This window comes from Pogoniulus pusillus, chromosome 15 (assembly GCF_015220805.1).
Source record: "Pogoniulus pusillus isolate bPogPus1 chromosome 15, bPogPus1.pri, whole genome shotgun sequence".
NCBI lineage: Eukaryota > Metazoa > Chordata > Aves > Piciformes > Lybiidae > Pogoniulus > Pogoniulus pusillus.
This window is the reverse complement of record NC_087278.1, coordinates 3,070,884-3,087,325: the sequence shown is the minus strand read 5'-3', so window position 1 is coordinate 3,087,325 and position 16,442 is coordinate 3,070,884. Positions and strand designations below refer to the sequence as shown.

At 48.6% G+C, this 16,442-nt stretch overlaps 1 protein-coding gene across 7 annotated transcripts in view; it reads right to left on the bottom strand.

The window, feature by feature from the left end:
* NEDD1 (NEDD1 gamma-tubulin ring complex targeting factor) overlaps positions 1 to 16,151 on the bottom strand; it is a 34,377-nt gene extending 18,226 nt beyond the window's left edge. For 2 of the 7 annotated variants that reach the window (XR_010304965.1, XM_064154961.1), the window contains exons 1-6: positions 14,622 to 14,700; positions 13,176 to 13,319; positions 10,730 to 10,824; positions 9,004 to 9,120; positions 7,175 to 7,315; positions 562 to 791 (exon numbers count right to left, since the gene is read on the bottom strand). Coding sequence is in view for 6 of the 7 variants with exons in the window: in XM_064154961.1 (XP_064011031.1) it covers positions 562 to 791; positions 7,175 to 7,315; positions 9,004 to 9,120; positions 10,730 to 10,824; positions 13,176 to 13,311 (719 nt within the window). In the remaining variant the exon portion in view is untranslated. Of the gene's footprint in view, positions 1 to 561; positions 792 to 7,174; positions 7,316 to 9,003; positions 9,121 to 10,729; positions 10,825 to 12,393; positions 12,480 to 13,175; positions 13,320 to 13,419; positions 13,599 to 14,164; positions 14,534 to 14,621; positions 14,706 to 15,920 lie in introns of those variants that run through there. The other 5 variants (XM_064154962.1, XM_064154966.1, XM_064154963.1 and 2 more) reach the window with 5 other exon arrangements.
* Positions 16,152 to 16,442: the final 291 nt, after the last annotated feature.

Here is a 16,442-nt window from a genome sequence, read left to right as displayed (position 1 = left end):
CCTACAAGGAGAGGCTGAGGGAGCTGGGGGTGTTTAGCCTGGAGAGGAAGAGGCTCAGGGGTGACCTCATTGCTCTCTACAACTACCTGAAGGGAGGCTGTAGCCAGGTGGGGTTGGGCTCTTCTCCCAGACAACCAGCAACAGAACAAGAGGACAGTCTCAAGCTGTGCCAGGGGAGGTCTAGGCTGGATGTTAGGAGGAAGTTGTTGTCAGAGAGAGTGATTGGCATTGGAATGGGCTGCCCAGGGAGGTGGTGGAGTGGCCATCCCTGGAGGTGTGCAAGAAAAGCCTGGCTGAGGCACTTAGTGCCATGGTCTAGTTGACTGGCCAGGGCTGGGTGCTAGGTTGGACTGGCTGAGCTTGGAGGTCTCTTCCAACCTGCTTTATTCTATGATTCTACAAGATTCACCTTAAACCATACCCCTAAGCACTACATCTAAAAAACCCTTAAACACATCCAAGGTTGGTGACTCCACCACCTCCCTGGGCAGTTCATTCCAGTGCCATTCACATCCCAGCCTTTTCTGTTCCTATAAAACCAAAGCTCTTTAATATACTCACTTTTTACTTGATGTATCATAAAGAATAATTCTTTTATCCAACCCTACAGTAACGAGCAGCAGTTTATTGACTGGAGAAAAACAGATTTCTGAAGCTGGTGCTTTATGAGTGTTCTCAAAATGATGGTATGGGCTCTGGCTGTTTACATCCCACAGAGTCACACTGCCACTGTCAGAAACGCTGCCCAGCAAGGATTTCTTGAAGGAGGAATATTTCAGGTGTCGAATAGGCTGTGGAAGAGATGGAAGAAAAAGGGAACTGTAACACCACATTAAGTTACTTCATAACCACACACAAAGGTAGGAATCACAGAATCACACAATTTCTTAGATTGGAAATGACCTTCAAAATCATTGAGTCCAATCATTAGTTTCACACTGACAAGTCCTTGACTAAACCAAACCCCTCAGCACAACATCTAATCACTGTGAATCACTATGGCTGGAAAGGACCACCAGGATCAGCCAGTCCAACCTTCATCCCAGCATGGAGCGAAGCTGGAGATGGGTAGGTTCCAGCTGGATGTGAGGAGGAAGTTCTGCAGCATGAGAGTGGTGAGAGCCTGGAATGAGTTGCCCAGGGAGGTGGTTGAGGCCCTGTCCCTGGAGGTGTTTAAGGCCAGGTAGGGTGTCCCTGACCAGGCATGGCAGTTGGAACTGACTGATCCTTGTGGTCCTTTCCAGCCCAGACTGATTCTACAATTCTATTCTTAATCACCAACCCACAGCCTCAAGGCCACATCCACTCTCCCCCTGAACACTTCCAGGGATGCTCCCTGGGCAGCCTGTTCCAGTGCCCGACCACCTGCTCGGCAAAGAACTTCCTCCCAACAGCCAACCTAAACCTCTGCTCAAGCAACTTGAGGCCATTTCCTCTTGTCCTGTCATTAGTAACTGGGGAGAAGAGACCAGCTCCAGCCTCACCACAGTCTCCTTTTAGGTAGCTGTAGAGGACAATAAGGTCCCCTCTCAGCCTCCTCTTCTCCAGACTAAACACCCCCAGCTCCCTCAGCTGCTCCTCATAGCTCATGTTTGCCAGACCTCTCCCCAGCCTCACTAGGAATCCAGATGTCACAGGAAGTTCCAAGCCCAAAGAATCACAGTATAGCTTAGGTTGGAAGGGACCCCAGAGACATTTACTCCAACCTCCTTGCTGTGAGCAAGGACACATCTCAACTACACTCAGCTGCTCAAGGCCTCAGTCAACCTGGCCTGAAATACACCTAGGAAGGAGCCATCCACAACCTCCCTGGACAACCTATTCCAGAGTCTCATTCCTCTCCTAAAATCCAGTCTAAATGTCCTCTCTCTCAGCTCAAAACCATTGCCCCTTGTCCTGTCTCTAGACACCCTTATGGCAAGTCACTCTCCAGCCTTCCTGTAGCATCTCTTCAGCTACTGGAAGGCAGCTAGAGTGGCCTCATAGAGTCTTCCCTAGGCTGAACAATCCCAACTCCCTCATGGCAGAGGTGTTCCAGTCCTTGGATCATCTTTGTGGCCTCCTCTGACCTCATTCCAGTAGTTCTGTGTCCTTGTTATAATGGGAACACCAGAACTGGCTGCAATACTTGAGGTGGGGTCTCACAAGAGAAGAGTGAAGGGGCAGAATCTCCTCTCTTAACCTGCTGTCCACACTCCTGTGCATGTGAAGCTGAACTTCATTTATCACCTCCCATCCATACCTTTCCTCAAGTTATGGTTTAGAAACAAAAGTTCTGGGACTGATTTTGAACACTGCCTTCCACTCAATCTAGCTGAAAACAATCCCAGTGCAGTTGCTTGGCTTTTGTATTGCCAGCAACAGGAATCCCAAGACCCATATGGTTTAAATGCAAGGTTTGCTAGGAAGAGGAATAAAAAAGACAAAACCAAGCTAAGTGTGAGAGAGATAAGTTTAAACACTGCTACTCTTTCTGAAAAGAACTCATGGTTTCATCCATTGAACCCACAAAGAGATACTGAAGTCCTCTCTGGAACATTTTAACAGTCAACCTAATACAAAAAGCATCTTTTTAGCCTCAGCTGTGATTGAAGTCAGTTTTCTTTGAAAAGAAAAGTTCATTTTATCTTTTTGCTTCACTCTTAAGACAGCCAAACACTTGAGAAGATGCTTGGCCCCTTGCTAAGAGAAGAGCCAGTCACACAAAGTTTTTTCACTGCTAGGAAACAAGTGAAAAGCCCAAAACTAAACCCAAAGTAGTCTAGTGTCATCCATTACCCTATTTAAAGCTAGCACAGTTCCCTAATCTCTTTTATGCCTTAGTGAGCTTTATAAATGAGAAGGATGTAAACAGAGTTGATAGCCTTCAGCTTTTAAAGCTGTTTCCCTAGATGGAGTGACCAGAACTCATCACATTTCTTTACAAAGCAGCCAGCTGCTCAAACAACTCAACTAAATCCTGGTGCTACGAGAATATCACCAGGCAGTGGAGACTTGAACAAACACTGGGCTTTGAAACAAACCTTAATTCATCCTCACAACAGCAAGCAGATAAGAATCTGGTGGTCTAAATGAATACCAACAGCAAAAGACAAATGATGGGATCTGCAAACAACTCTGTGCAAGAATTCAACCCTACTGAAGCACAAAGGTGTTTCTAAACCAAAAAAAATCCATTAACAGAACACATGAAAAGAAAATTGTTAAATGTCACACAAAGCACTGCAGATTTAAGGGTGTTCTACTACTTGTAGAGTCTGTACAACATCAGGAATTAAAACTAACTCCACCATGCTGAATCAAACAGAAACAAACTAAATATTACAAGGTTAGTTTGGCCTCACCTTCCCCAGTTGTAAAAGAAGTTACCAGGGAGTGGTTGTGATAGGTTGAGCCTAGCTAGAATGTTTTGGTTGAGAAGAATTAGATTGCAGGCTGTGGAAAGGAAACGATGCTGATGTCTACTGCACTCCTAGGCTTGCTGAGATGTACAAGAACAAGAACATAAATACAAGTAACAGAGTTGCTGTCTGGGCTTTGTGGGCTGCACTTCTCTCTCTAACCTAACCTGCTGTCTGTGTGACTAATCCATCTGCTTCCTAACGCCCCTGGCTGACCCTCAAATCTTCCCTGGCCATAAGGCAACGCCTTGGGTAAGGTGGAGGGGTGGGAGAAGGTGGAAGGGTGGTTGAGAGCCCCTCCTGGGGACTCAGGTTCCTGGGAGGGCTGTTGTGTTTCTGTATTACCTTTTAACTTGGCTGTTTCTCTATAGCTTGTAAATATCTGCTTGTATGTGCTTAGCTGTAAATACAAAGCTTCATTCAATTTCCAGAGCCCCTGAGTCTAGTCTGGGTGATTTTACATAGTGGGGGGAGGCAGGCAACACCCAAATCATCACATCCTTGCTAAGGCAGAGAGCTACTGCCAGGATCATGCAGGACATCACACTGCATACCTGTTCACAGTTGCTGTTAGAGAACTGGGCTTTCAAACCATGTAAATCAAGCAAAGGCTTTTTAATTCAACAGAATTACACAGGCCTTGCAGATATTTGCTTCACTGCACAGTGAGTCCTGCAATTCTCTACAAGACTCAAACCCAAAACTGAAGTTATTTTTGCAGAGATAATTTTGAGGCTATAAGCTGATAAACCACATCCAAATAGCCATCTCATTAGACAACTGGTACCTCAGTTCCATTCTAAATTAAGGTTGCAGCCACCTAACTGCCTGCCCCCTCCTTTTAGAAAACATTATGAAGCCTTTTGAATGTGAAGAGTAGCTCTGTTTGCAATTACTGTGATTTAACACTCCAAATATCCTTATCCACCTTAAAGGTCATTCAGCTTTGCTGTAGGCCTCTTGATTTCACCAGCAAAAATTGCCATTCACTGCATCACTTCCTCCTAATCACTTCTTGGGGCAAAGCACTGAATAGATCAACAAACAAGGTGATGCAAATCATCCTCAAGGAATATTTTCATCTCCCAATTAACTGGTAACACTTGGGATATTCATAGATTCACAGAATGGTTTGAGGTGGAAGGGACTTTAAAGATTATCTACTTCCAAACCCCGTGCCACAAGCAGGGACACCTTCCACTGGACCAGGTTGGAGGCATCCACAACCTGCCTGGGCAACCTGTTTCAGTGTCTCAGCACCCTCACTGGAAAGAATTTCTTCCTAATATCTAGTCAGCTTCACCTGAGCTGTGTAATCCAGCCATGGAGAACCATTTAGCTCCTGCCTCACGCCCAACGTGCTTCATAAGACCATAACAGTGTAATCAGAAAAGTGAAGTGACTGTAGAGATGGAGTTTTAAGACCAAACCAAGTATGAAGTACAATTTGCCTTCAATGTAAGTACAAGGCTATGGTGATAGATCAAAGACACTGCAGCACCTAAGAGCAGAGACAGCTGAAATTTAATGGAGATTTTTCAACAGAAAGTATACCACAGCTCCTGTGATGCTATGAAGCTCTAAGAGGCTCTTCATCAAGTTACATGTTCATGCTAGACAGGAACAAAACCTAACTTCACACTGTCTGCAACTCAGGACTGACAAAGCTGCTGTAGCAATGGGAAAGACAACTTCAGTGTTCCCTGAGACATTAAAGGTCAGGTTTAAGATCAAAGCAACAGTTCTGCAGTCCCCAGGCAGCTTCTATCTCTGAAAAATGACTCAGTAAAAATCTAGAACACAAACACTTGCTTGTGCAAAAGCAACACTGACACTAAGAATGCACACTGGAACTCCTGAAAGGACAACACAGTTCATCTGCTACTGCAGAAGCCTTTATGTCAAGGGAATTCTCTTACTGATAGCCACTAATTCTCCAATAGCTTTTGAGTCTGCAGAAATGAATGCAGTGGCAAGCCCAACCTAAGCATGTGTTCTGCTTAAGGGCTTTGTGTTTGCCTTGTGCAGTTTCCCTCCAAGCTAGTTATCCAAAGCCTAACCACTTCAACAGGTAACACAGAGTCTCAGCACTTTGGGGAGCAGGTGTGCAATTTTCATCTCCAGATTAAATGAGTTGATTACTTCCAAATGCAGGCTTATGTTCACCTCCCCTGTACAGATGGCTTGTTCAGCTGTAAATCTGATTACTTTAGATAAATCAGAACCCAAGCTACCTGTTGTTTGTTCTTTACAACAACGTACATTAGGTCATGCCTTTAAGTCCTGCTTTGTTATGTAAAGCCAACTGGTTTTGGTTCAGTTCTAAGATGAGCAGAAGTCTGCTTTTGGTGAAACCAGAGTTCTCAAAGTACAATTTGATGTAACCAGTAAGGTTTACTAAGAAATTTGTACTTCAGTGTTATCCAGCTGTTATTCAAGACTGCAATGCACACAATGCTGTGGTTTTCCTTTACACTCTATAAAAAGGAAACAGATGAATAAAAAATTAAACCTCTTGGTATGTCCTTTTGTGCTATTTGAAGCAAGCTAGAATGTTTTGGTGAAAAGAACTAGATAATGGGCTGTGAAAAGGAAAACAATGGTGATGACAACTTCTCTCATAGTCCCGCTGAGAAGTCTGGGAACAAGAAAGTAAACATTAGATAATATTCTCCATTTGGTCACTCACTCTGCCTTTGTCTTCAGACCTAGCCACATCTCCTTAACCTCACTGCCACTAACCTTCTTTCTTAACCTCTTGGCTGCACCTTTATTCCTTTCTCAAGATTTGGGGTAAGGTTGAGAGGGCAGGGGAAGGTATCACAGTATCACCAAGGCTGGAAGAGACCTCACAGATCATCAAGTCCAACCCTTTGCCACAGAGCTCAAGGCTAGACCATGGCACCAAGTGCCACGTCCAATCCTGCCTTGAACAGCTCCAGGGACGGCGACTCCACCACCTCCCCGGGCAGCCCATTCCAGTGTCCAATGACTCTCTCAGGGAAGAACTTTCTCCTCACCTCCAGCCTAAATTTTCCCTGGCACAGCCTGAGGCTGTGTCCTCTCGTTCTGGTGCTGGCCTCCTGAGAGAAGAGAGCAACCTCCTCCTGGCCACAACCTCCCCTCAGGTAGTTGTAGACAGCAATAAGGTCTCCCCTGAGCCTCCTCTTCTCCAGGCTAACCAATCCCAGCTCCCTCAGCCTCTCCTCGTAGGGCTGTGCTCAAGGCCTCTCCCCAGCCTCGTTGCCCTTCTCTGGACACACTCAAGCATCTCAATGTCCCTCCTAAACTGGGGGGCCCAGAACTGAACACAGCACTCAAGGTGTGGTCTAACCAGTGCAGAGTACAGGGGCAGAATGACCTCCCTGCTCCTGCTGACCACACCATTCCTGATGCAGGCCAGGATGCCACTGGCTCTCTTGGCCACCTGGGCACACTGCTGGCTACCTGGGCACACTGCTGGCTAAGGTGTTGGGGTGGTTTGAGAACCCCTCTTGGGGACTCAGGTTTCTGGGAGGGGAGTTGTGCTTCTGTATTATTTATCCTTTGTATATTTCTGTATATAACTGTATATATTGTAAATAGCTGCTTGTATATTCTGCTAGCTGTAAATAAATAGCTTCATTTATATTCCTGGAGCCCTTCTGAGTTAGCTGGGGCAAATTCAAAAGTGTGGGGGGCAGGTTACGGCCTGAACCATCACACCTTTCAACTTCTAAACACTGAGAATGAAAGCTTCAAACCAGAAGAAGAACTTAATTCAGACAGCCTACCTGAGAGCTGCCATAGCCAAAGGGAGTACTTGATAAATTGGTGGTAACACTGTGCAGGATAATTTCACCACTCAAGGATCCAGAAGCAATGTAGGAATCATTCCCATTATATGTAACACATGTGACTTCATTTTTGTGGTCCTGTTGGGGGAGGGAGGTCAGAGGGAGAGAGTTAAAGACATTCAGGGCAAGCATATTCCTTCCTGCTAGAATCAGAATCGACCAGGCTGGAAGAGACCTCCAAGATCATCCAGTCCAACCTAGCACCCAGCCCTGCCCAACCAACCAGACCATGGCACTAAGTGCCTCAGCCAGGCTTGGCTTCAACACCTCCAGGCACAGTGACTCCACCACCTCCCTGGGCAGCCCATTCCAATGCCAATCACTCTCTCTGACAACAACTTCCTCCTAACATCCAGCCTAGACCTGCCCTGGCACAGCTTGAGACTCTGTTCCCTTCTTCTGTTGCTGGATGCTTGGCAGAAGAAACCAACTCTACCTGGCTGCAGCCTCCCTGCAGGCAGCTGCAGGCAGCAATGAGCTCTGCCCTAAGCCTCCTCTGCTGCAGGCTGCACACCCCCAGCTCCCCTCAGCCTCTCCTCACAGGGCTGTGCTCCAGGCCCCTCCCCAGCCTTGCTGCCCTTCTCCAAACACCTTCCAGCACCTCAACATCTTTCTTGAATTGAGGGGCCCAGAACTGGACACAGCTCTCAAGGGGTGGCCTGAGCAGTGCTGAGCACAGGAGCAGAAGAACCTCCCTTGTCCTGCTGCCCACACTGCTCCTGAGCCAGCCCAGGATGCCATTGGCTCTGCTGCCCACCTGGGCACACTGCTGCCTCCCCTGCAGCTCCTCTCTCCCAGCACCCTCAGCTCCCTCTCTGTCTGGCTGCTCTCAGCCACTCTGGCCCCAGCCTGTAGTGCTGCTTGGGGTTGTTGTGGCCAAAGTGCAGAACCCTGCCCTTGGCCTTGTTAAATCCCACCCTACTGGCCTCTACCCACCCATTCAGTCTGGCCAGGTCCATCTGCAGGGCTCTCCTACCCTCCAACAGCTCTACAGCTGCTCCTAGCTTGGTGTCATCTGCAAACTTGATGATGCTGGACTCAATCCCCTGGTCCAGATCACCAATAAAGACATTGAACAGGACTGTGCCCAGCACTGATCCAGCTTTCAGTTGAATTTCTCCTGTTTCCTTTGTGTTTTTGTTAACATCAGAAATGCCTCTGAAGATGAGTTCAAGAGACATATATCCATGGCACTCCGGGACACAGTTTAACCACCATGGTGATGTTAGGTTGACGACTGGATGATCTTAAAGGTCTTTTCCAACCCAAACAATTCTGTAGTCAATTTCATAACAAGGTTTTAGAGAATCCTTGCAGAAGAAGTTACAAGAGGACAACCACATCCCATGTTTTGTGTCAAACAATTGTTTTACTACAGTATTCTACAAAGATAAAAGTGGGTTGGTTTTTTTTTTTGCTTGAGGTATTTCAAACAGCAATTATCTGAAATGTTGCCCTTGGAAAGAAAACTTTCCCACTGGAGATTATTAATAGAAATTCAAACACCAAAAGAAGCCTGTTCTGAAAGCCTAAGCACACATTGTTACAGAACTGTAGTCTGAAGACATCAAATGAAGCATGCCTGTTAAATTAACTTTGCTACTCACAGCCCAGAAAGAACACAGGCTGAAACAAGAGACATATGTCTGCTAGCTCCTGTCTGTGAACTTGATCCCACAGCTACATGACTTGAAGCATATTTCTCTCCAGTTGGTAGCAAAATCTGTCAGTCACAAAAGCTGCAGCTCTTCCTCAGCCCAACTTACCTTAAGGCTACGGTAAAGCTTTCTGGATTTCAGATCCCAGATATTAACTGTGTTATCAAGGCCTCCACTCACAACATAGGAAGAACTAGAATTCAAGCTCACACAGGTTTGTTTTGCCTGATGGAGAGGGTGGGGGGGGTGGAAAGAGACATATTAAAATTAAGGGATATATTCATATCTACTTAAAAGCATATTGATGTGTGTGATCATTAACACAGCCACAGAACGGTTCAGGTTGGAAGGGACCTCAAAGCTCATCCTGTTCCACTCCCCTGCCATAGGTAGGGACACCTCCCACTAGAACAGGTTGCTCAAGGTCCTACTGAGGGATGGAACTCCTGAGACACTTACAGTCGTTGCCCATCAAAAGGCATTTAAAAAGCCACTTCAGTCTGGACTTCTATTTAAAGAAAGCCTGGATGAGGCACTTAGTGCCATGGTCTGGTTGACTGGATAGGGCTGGGTACTAGGTTGGACTGGATGAGCTTGGAGGTCTCTTCCAACATGCTTGATTCTATGAATAATACACCTTAATATCCAAATCAATTCATAAACACTCAAATGCCTACACTATCCCATTCCTATTTCTAATTGGGTCAGGATCTTCTCCTTCAATATGATCTTCCCTTTACATTATAGCTCCCTAAAGTGCAATCAGACTTCTGTTCAGGCAGAGTTTTAATGCTAGAATTTAGAGGCCAAAAAGCAGCCAACAAACTCCTTGAGAGAAAATCAAGAAGTTGTCCAGGTCATGCACCTCACATTCCCTAAACATGACAAAGAATATTACAGCAACAAACTTCTTAACTCACTGAAGTGATTATTTTTACCAGCTTTTGGGGAAAAAAATGCCAATCTTAATGACAGACCTACAGCGAGGACAAATTATTATTATTATTATTATTATTATTCAGTTCTACCCTGTTGAAAATTCACTTTTAAGTTTCTGAGATTTGAAATAAAAGGAAAAAATAAAACCACCCCCCAAACCCTACCAAGTCCATCTAATTATTGGCATGGTAGAATTGGAAATGATTGCTTTAGTGAGACCAGATTTAGCGAGATCTGCAGGACAAACACTCTCACCTTTCAAAGTGTTTGCTTCAGCAATCTAAAAGCCAGGCTTGAACACCGTTGCAGGCAATTTCTACTCCAAATTAGCATTACAATAGCTCCACAGGGAATAATTAGAATGCTTTAGAACCCTAACAACTCATTCAGGTAACCCTGTCAAGAGCCTCTCCTAAAAAACCCAGCTTTTTGATGAGTGTAGAGTGCTACACTTCTGTTTAACAGCAACCTTAACTGAAGTTCTATTATCAACTTCCAGAAGCCAACACATGTTCACTCCAAGAACCTCAACGCAAGCTCTCAGGTTTTTCTGTGTAGAGTTCACAGCCATGCATAATACTGACAATGCAAAGCTCAGTCTGGAGCTCTGTTCTGTCACCTATACATGAGATCAAACTGGAACCAGACTGCCTCAGGCTAACCCCACTGAGGCTCCCTGAGCAGAAAGCCAGAAACAGCAGATGCCAGGACAACCACATTTGTACCTCTTCATATTTCCTTGTGTGTAGTTAAATGCACTTTTTTTACATAAAGGTCATAGCTCTAGCCATACTAAAACAAAACTGATCCCAATATGCAGAGCAGATGTGATACAAACAGTACACAAGGTGCAGTGGGAGGAAAACCAACCAAGAGCAGCATTACTCATACTTACTCCTTCAGCTACTTCACAGAGTGGAACAGGTTTGCTTTTACAGCTTGAAAGAACTATTTTATCACCAGCGGCAGAAGCAGTGGCCAAGTATCTATCTTAGTCACAAGTTATGGACCATAATTGTATGACATTCATGATTCATAAAAGCAACAGTAAGTTTCCCTCAGTGACCAGAGGACAGGTTGGCTAAACAGTCTGAAGTGCTGTAATTTGAATGCACCTAGAAATAGAACCATAATGCTACTTCACAGGCTTTCATGAAGAAGCTCCTGCGACAACTACAGCCTTTGCTTGCCAATACAAAGCAGAGCAATTTCTTTCAGAGAAGACAAATACCTGGCAGATATTAAGAGCTCTTGAGCACTAAGGCAGCTTACTCAATGTAGTTTTGCTTCCTCACCACCACCACCAAGAGTGAGCCAGCATTCAGAGGAATGAATGTCTGGTTGCTGTTAGCAGAGCACACATTTCAACAAGTCTTGTGTTAAACTACTTCACCATAGGGTTTCTAGAGTACAACAAACATTTGCCAGTTTCTCTCCCTTTGTTGTACTGGAGGGAGAGGGAAGATAAACAAAAACTCAAAAAGAACCTTTCATGACACCAAGCACCTCAAAGTAGTAAGAAAAGCCTTCAGTACAGAACTACAGAGCAGGGAAACCACCTCTGCACCCCCAAAAAGTGAGTCATGTTGGCCAATGTCCCATGTATCTTCAGGCCAATGCCCACTGTGATTTGGTGTTTGCTTAAGGGTACAGGCTAACTGGCTGGATTGAACAGCAAAGAACTGGTATGCAGGTCAGTGTTTGCTATTTCCTTCATTATTTTAAGGCACCATTTCAGCTTACAGAATAAAGCAGAACCAAAACCAAAGCTTTATCCCTAACAACTTAAACACTGAAAAGATAATTCATTGTTTCAGTTCTGAGAGATGAAGAGGGGACTAAGTGGAAGAAAACATGACAAGTCAAACTGTCTATAGCTACTGTTTACTCTATCTACCTACATATATATATATATGAAGAATCTCGAGAATAAGTCTTATGAGGAGCTGAGGGAACTGGGGTTGGTTAGAGTGGAGGAGGCTGAAGGGAGACCTCACTGCTCCCTGTAGCACCCTGAAAGGAGGTTGCAGTGAGATGGGTGCTGGTTACATCTCTCTAATCTCAAGTAACAAGAAGAGAGGAAATGGCCTGAAGTTGTGCCAGAAGGGGTTTAGGTTCTCTGCTGCAAGAGTGGTCAGGGATTGGAACAGGCTGCCAGGGAGGTGGTGGAGTCCCCATCCCTGGGGGTGTTCAAAGAACATACGGCCATGGCACTCTGTGACACGGTTTAATGGCCATGAAGGTGTTGGGTTGATGGCTGGATTCAATGAGCAGAGGTCTCTTGCAACCAAAACAATGCCATGAGATCTGAAATAGCTATACTTCAATTTCAGTACAAGCCCTGCAGCTAAAACATTCATCAGTGTTCTGATTGTTCAAACTTTCTCACAGAATCATAGAATCAACCAGGTTGGAAGAGACCCCCAAGCTCATCCAGTCCAACCTAGCACCCAGCCCTAGCCAGTCAACCAGACCATGGCATCGAGTGCCTCATCCAGTCATACATTCATTTATAGACTTAGAGGACAGGCATTCAGAGCTTTCAGGACTTGCTCTCACCTCAAGACACCACAAGCTGCTCAGATGACAGGGCACTGTTTCCATGAGCTTTTCCATTTCACTACCCTATAATAGGCTTCTAAATCAGAGCTGGAAGGCCTAAAGGGGCCAGATCAATTTTCATGTAGAAATTACTACCCCACTCTCCAAGTTTTACTCCACATCCAATAGATTTGTGCTTCCTCTGCAAAAGCTATGAACAGGGCAAAAAAAGCCCAGTGCCTGCAGAGGAAGAGGTTAAGTTTAGAATATCAAAGACTACCAAAAATCAATGAGAAGCTCCTCAGGAAATTACAAAAACAAACAGAGAAACCACACAAAAGAAATTTTCATTACCATTTTCCTCCCTGCACTAGGCACAGGACTTCACATCACACCAGCAATTGCTTTGGTCAACACAGTCAAAAAATCAAACACTGTCTTGCAAGTGAATATTGCAATCATCTGCTGAAGAAACAACTAAGTTCTACAGCTGGTAGGCAATTGAAGCATATCATCATCATCATTAAAAACGTGTTAGCCTCCTAAAGGAGGAGAAACTTCCTCCAGAAGCATTTACCAGCATGAATTTATTTTGCAAATCACATAAACACAGAGAAGAAGAAAATTTCCTTCATAATAGCTACAAATCCTTTTATGGAAGGCTTTGAAACTGTACCTTTAACTTACAGACCTTGTGGGCAAAAAGAGAACTAAAAACATAGCAAAAACCCAAACAAGCCAAAGGCAGAAAACATTTTGCACAACACCTGCAAACCCATGGCTGAAACTGTAAAGGATACTATTGCTAGCCCAACATATTGAGCTGATAGGATGTGAGGGGGTGTGTGGGTTGTACTGTTCCACCACGGTTAGAGATGAGGGATCCCATATTTTAACATCATCTCCTGAGGAAGCAAAGCGTGTGCCTTCTTGCATGGCTGCACCTGGGGTTGCAAAACAAGACATTAAAGCAGTGGGAAGATGCACATACAGGAACTAAAACCATACAGCAGGCAACTGCCCAAGTCAAAGAAACAATTTCACCTCTTAACGGGAATGTTGGAGGAGTTACACAAGTAGCAGAGTTTGGTTGATCACCCTACTGAAAGCGGCTTTTGTTAGCTGCACTGTAGCAGGAAACGCGTGATTTCCTTCCCAGGGAAGAAAAACCATTCCCGCTATGGTACCAAGGGACTAAAGCAACGCTTCTATCTCCACAGAGTTTACAGCTGCCCAAGACGCAGCCGCGAGTATTTCAAAGGCTCGTTTCCCACCAGTAGATGGAGATATGCAAGCTAGAATCAAACCAACTGTTGCAAGGGAAGGCTGGAAGTTTAGATCTAAAGGAGTCTGAAGAGTTCATCTCATCACTCTAAAGGAAACATCCGAGAACCCTTAGAACGAATCGGTTAACAGGACAGGAGGCACATCTCAACGCAGCATACTCAGCACCGAAAAGATCTAAAGGAGTCTGACGGGGTTCATCTCATCACCCTAAAGGAAGCATCCGAGAACCCTTAGAACGAATCGGTTAACAGGACAGGAGGGACAGGAGGCACATCTCAACGCAGCACACTCAGCACCGAAAAGATCTAAAGGAGTCTGAAGGGTTCATCTCATCACCCTAAAGGAAGCATCCGAGAACCCTTAGAACGAATCGGTTAACAGGACAGGAGGGACAGGAGGCACATCTCAACGCAGCACACTCAGCACCCAAAGGACTCCCTCGCCTCGCCAACGCACTGTTTGTTGTGACTGCCATGGTTTTAAGAGCTAAAGCCAGGCTCACCTGCTCCAGACTCGTAAAGTTTATCAGTTTTTTACTCCGGGTAATCTTAAACAAGGCCTCAAAAGGCTTTTCCTTCCCCTGAAAACAGAACCGCCCTTTAGGCACAAGTTTCCGTGTTGCTCCTGCACAGCGCCTTAAGGCCACGAAATCTGGCTGCCCGGAAGGGTGAAGGGGTGTATACAGCTGATGGAATTGGTCAGGAAAGCCAAGGGCCACAGGCGCTTTCGCTCGGCCGTTGCCCAGGGCATCAACCCGCAGAACTGCTCCCAGCTCCGACCCTGCTCCTGCGGCCCCGCACAGGGTTTCCTTCCCTCTGTGCACCTTCCAGCCCCGCGTCCCACGGCACCGCCATCGCTCAGCCCCGGCCCAGCCCCCGCCAAGCCAGGGCCCCGCTGCAGCCACCCTCCCGCTCCGCGCTCGCCTCAAGGCTCAGCTCTCCTCCAGCGCCGCTGCCCACCTGGGAGGGCGAGCACCGGGCCGAGCCCGCCCGGCCCCTTCCCCTCTCGAGCGGGCCCGGTGCCTTCTCCGGGCCCAGGCCCAGCCGCCCCGCTTGGCTGAGGGCCTCCTGCCGCCCGCTCTGCCCGGGGCCGGCTCGCACTGGCCGCCACCGAGCGCGGCGCTCCCGGGCCGCTGTCCGCGCCGCCGCCAGCTCCCCCGCCCGGCCCAACAGCCCCCGCGGCCCCGGCACCTACGGTGGCCCGGAAGGGGCGCAGCGGCCGCCGGCTGCGTGCGCACGGCGCTGGCAGCGCTAGGGTCGTTCCCGGGGGCAGGGGGTCAGTTCCCGGGGGTAGGGGGTCAGTTCCCGGGGGGTAGGGGGTCGGTTCCCGGGGGGCAGGGGGTCAGTTCCCGGGGGCAGGGGGTCAGTTCCCGGGGGTAGGGGGTCAGTTCCCGGGGGCAGGGGGTCAGTTCCCGGGGGTAGGGGGTCAGTTCCCGGGGGCAGGGGGTCAGTTCCCGGGGGCAGGGGGTCAGTTCCCGGGGGCAGGGGGTCAGTTCCCGGGGGCAGGGGGTTAAGTTCCCGGGGGCAGGGGGTCAGTTCCCGGGGGTCAGGGGGTCAGTTCCCGGGGGGCAGGAGGTCGTTCCCGGGGGGCAGTTCCCGGGGGCAGGGGGTCAGTTCCCGGGGGCAGGGGGTCAGTTCCCGGGGGCAGGGGGTCAGTTCCCGGGGGCAGGGGGTCAGTTCCCGGGGGTAGGGGGTCAGTTCCCGGGGGCAGGGGGTCAGTTCCCGGGGGCAGGGGGTTAAGTTCCCGGGGGTAGGGGGTCAGTTCCCGGGGGTAGGGGGTCAGTTCCCGGGGGCAGGGGGTTAAGTTCCCGGGGGTAGGGGGTCAGTTCCCGGGGGCAGGGGGTCAGTTCCCGGGGGTAGGGGGTCAGTTCCCGGGGGCAGGGGGTCGTTTTCCGGGGGCAGGGGGGCAGTTCCCGGGGGCAGGGGGGCAGTTCCCGGGGGCAGGGGGTCAGTTCCCGGGGGTAGGGGGTCAGTTCCCGGGGGCAGGGGGTCAGTTCCCGGGGGCAGGGGGTCGTTTCTCGGGGGTAGGGGGTCAGTTCCCGGGGGTAGGGGGGCGGTTCCCGGGGGTAGGGGGGCGTTCCCGGGGGGCAGGGGGTCAGTTCCCGGGGGGTAGGGGGTCGTTCCCGGGGGGCAGGGGGTCAGTTCCCGGGGGGCAGGGGGTCGTTTCCCGGGGGCAGGGGGTCAGTTCCCGGGGGCAGGGGGTTATGGGCGCCCTCAACACACACGGTGGGGCCGGGCAGGCACCCTGCGGAGTTTTACCTTTGCCAGGGCACCCGAGCGGGCTCGCCAGAGACACGGACCGAGCCCGGGTGCCCCAAAGTGCCGAGCCGTGGCGGGGCTGGGCTTTGACAGGTTGCCGTGGCCGGCCGGAGGAGCCGCCGCCGCTTTCGCACCTCTGCGTAGTCGGGGTCGTTTTGTGGACCTTGACAGGGCATGCATCTGCCAGCAACGGGGAGCATCTCCCTGGAAGCTGGTGAAGGAAGCTGGTGCCAGCCACATGCTAAGCGACAGCTTCAGCTCCCTGCAGCAGAGGGGTGTTGAGTGGCACCAAATCCAGCATTGCCACGCAGGGCAGCCCTGGGAGGAAGGACTGTGTCTTAGCAGTGAGTGAAAACCACCTGGGATGGATCCTTGGGCAGTCTGGTCTAGTGGAAGCATCCCTGCCTGTGGTTGATACCAGATGATCTTTAAGGTCTCATCCAACCCCAACTCTTCTGTGATCTTCACTGAGATGCCTTAGGGACAGATAGAATCCAGCAGGTTGGAAGAGACCTCCAAGCC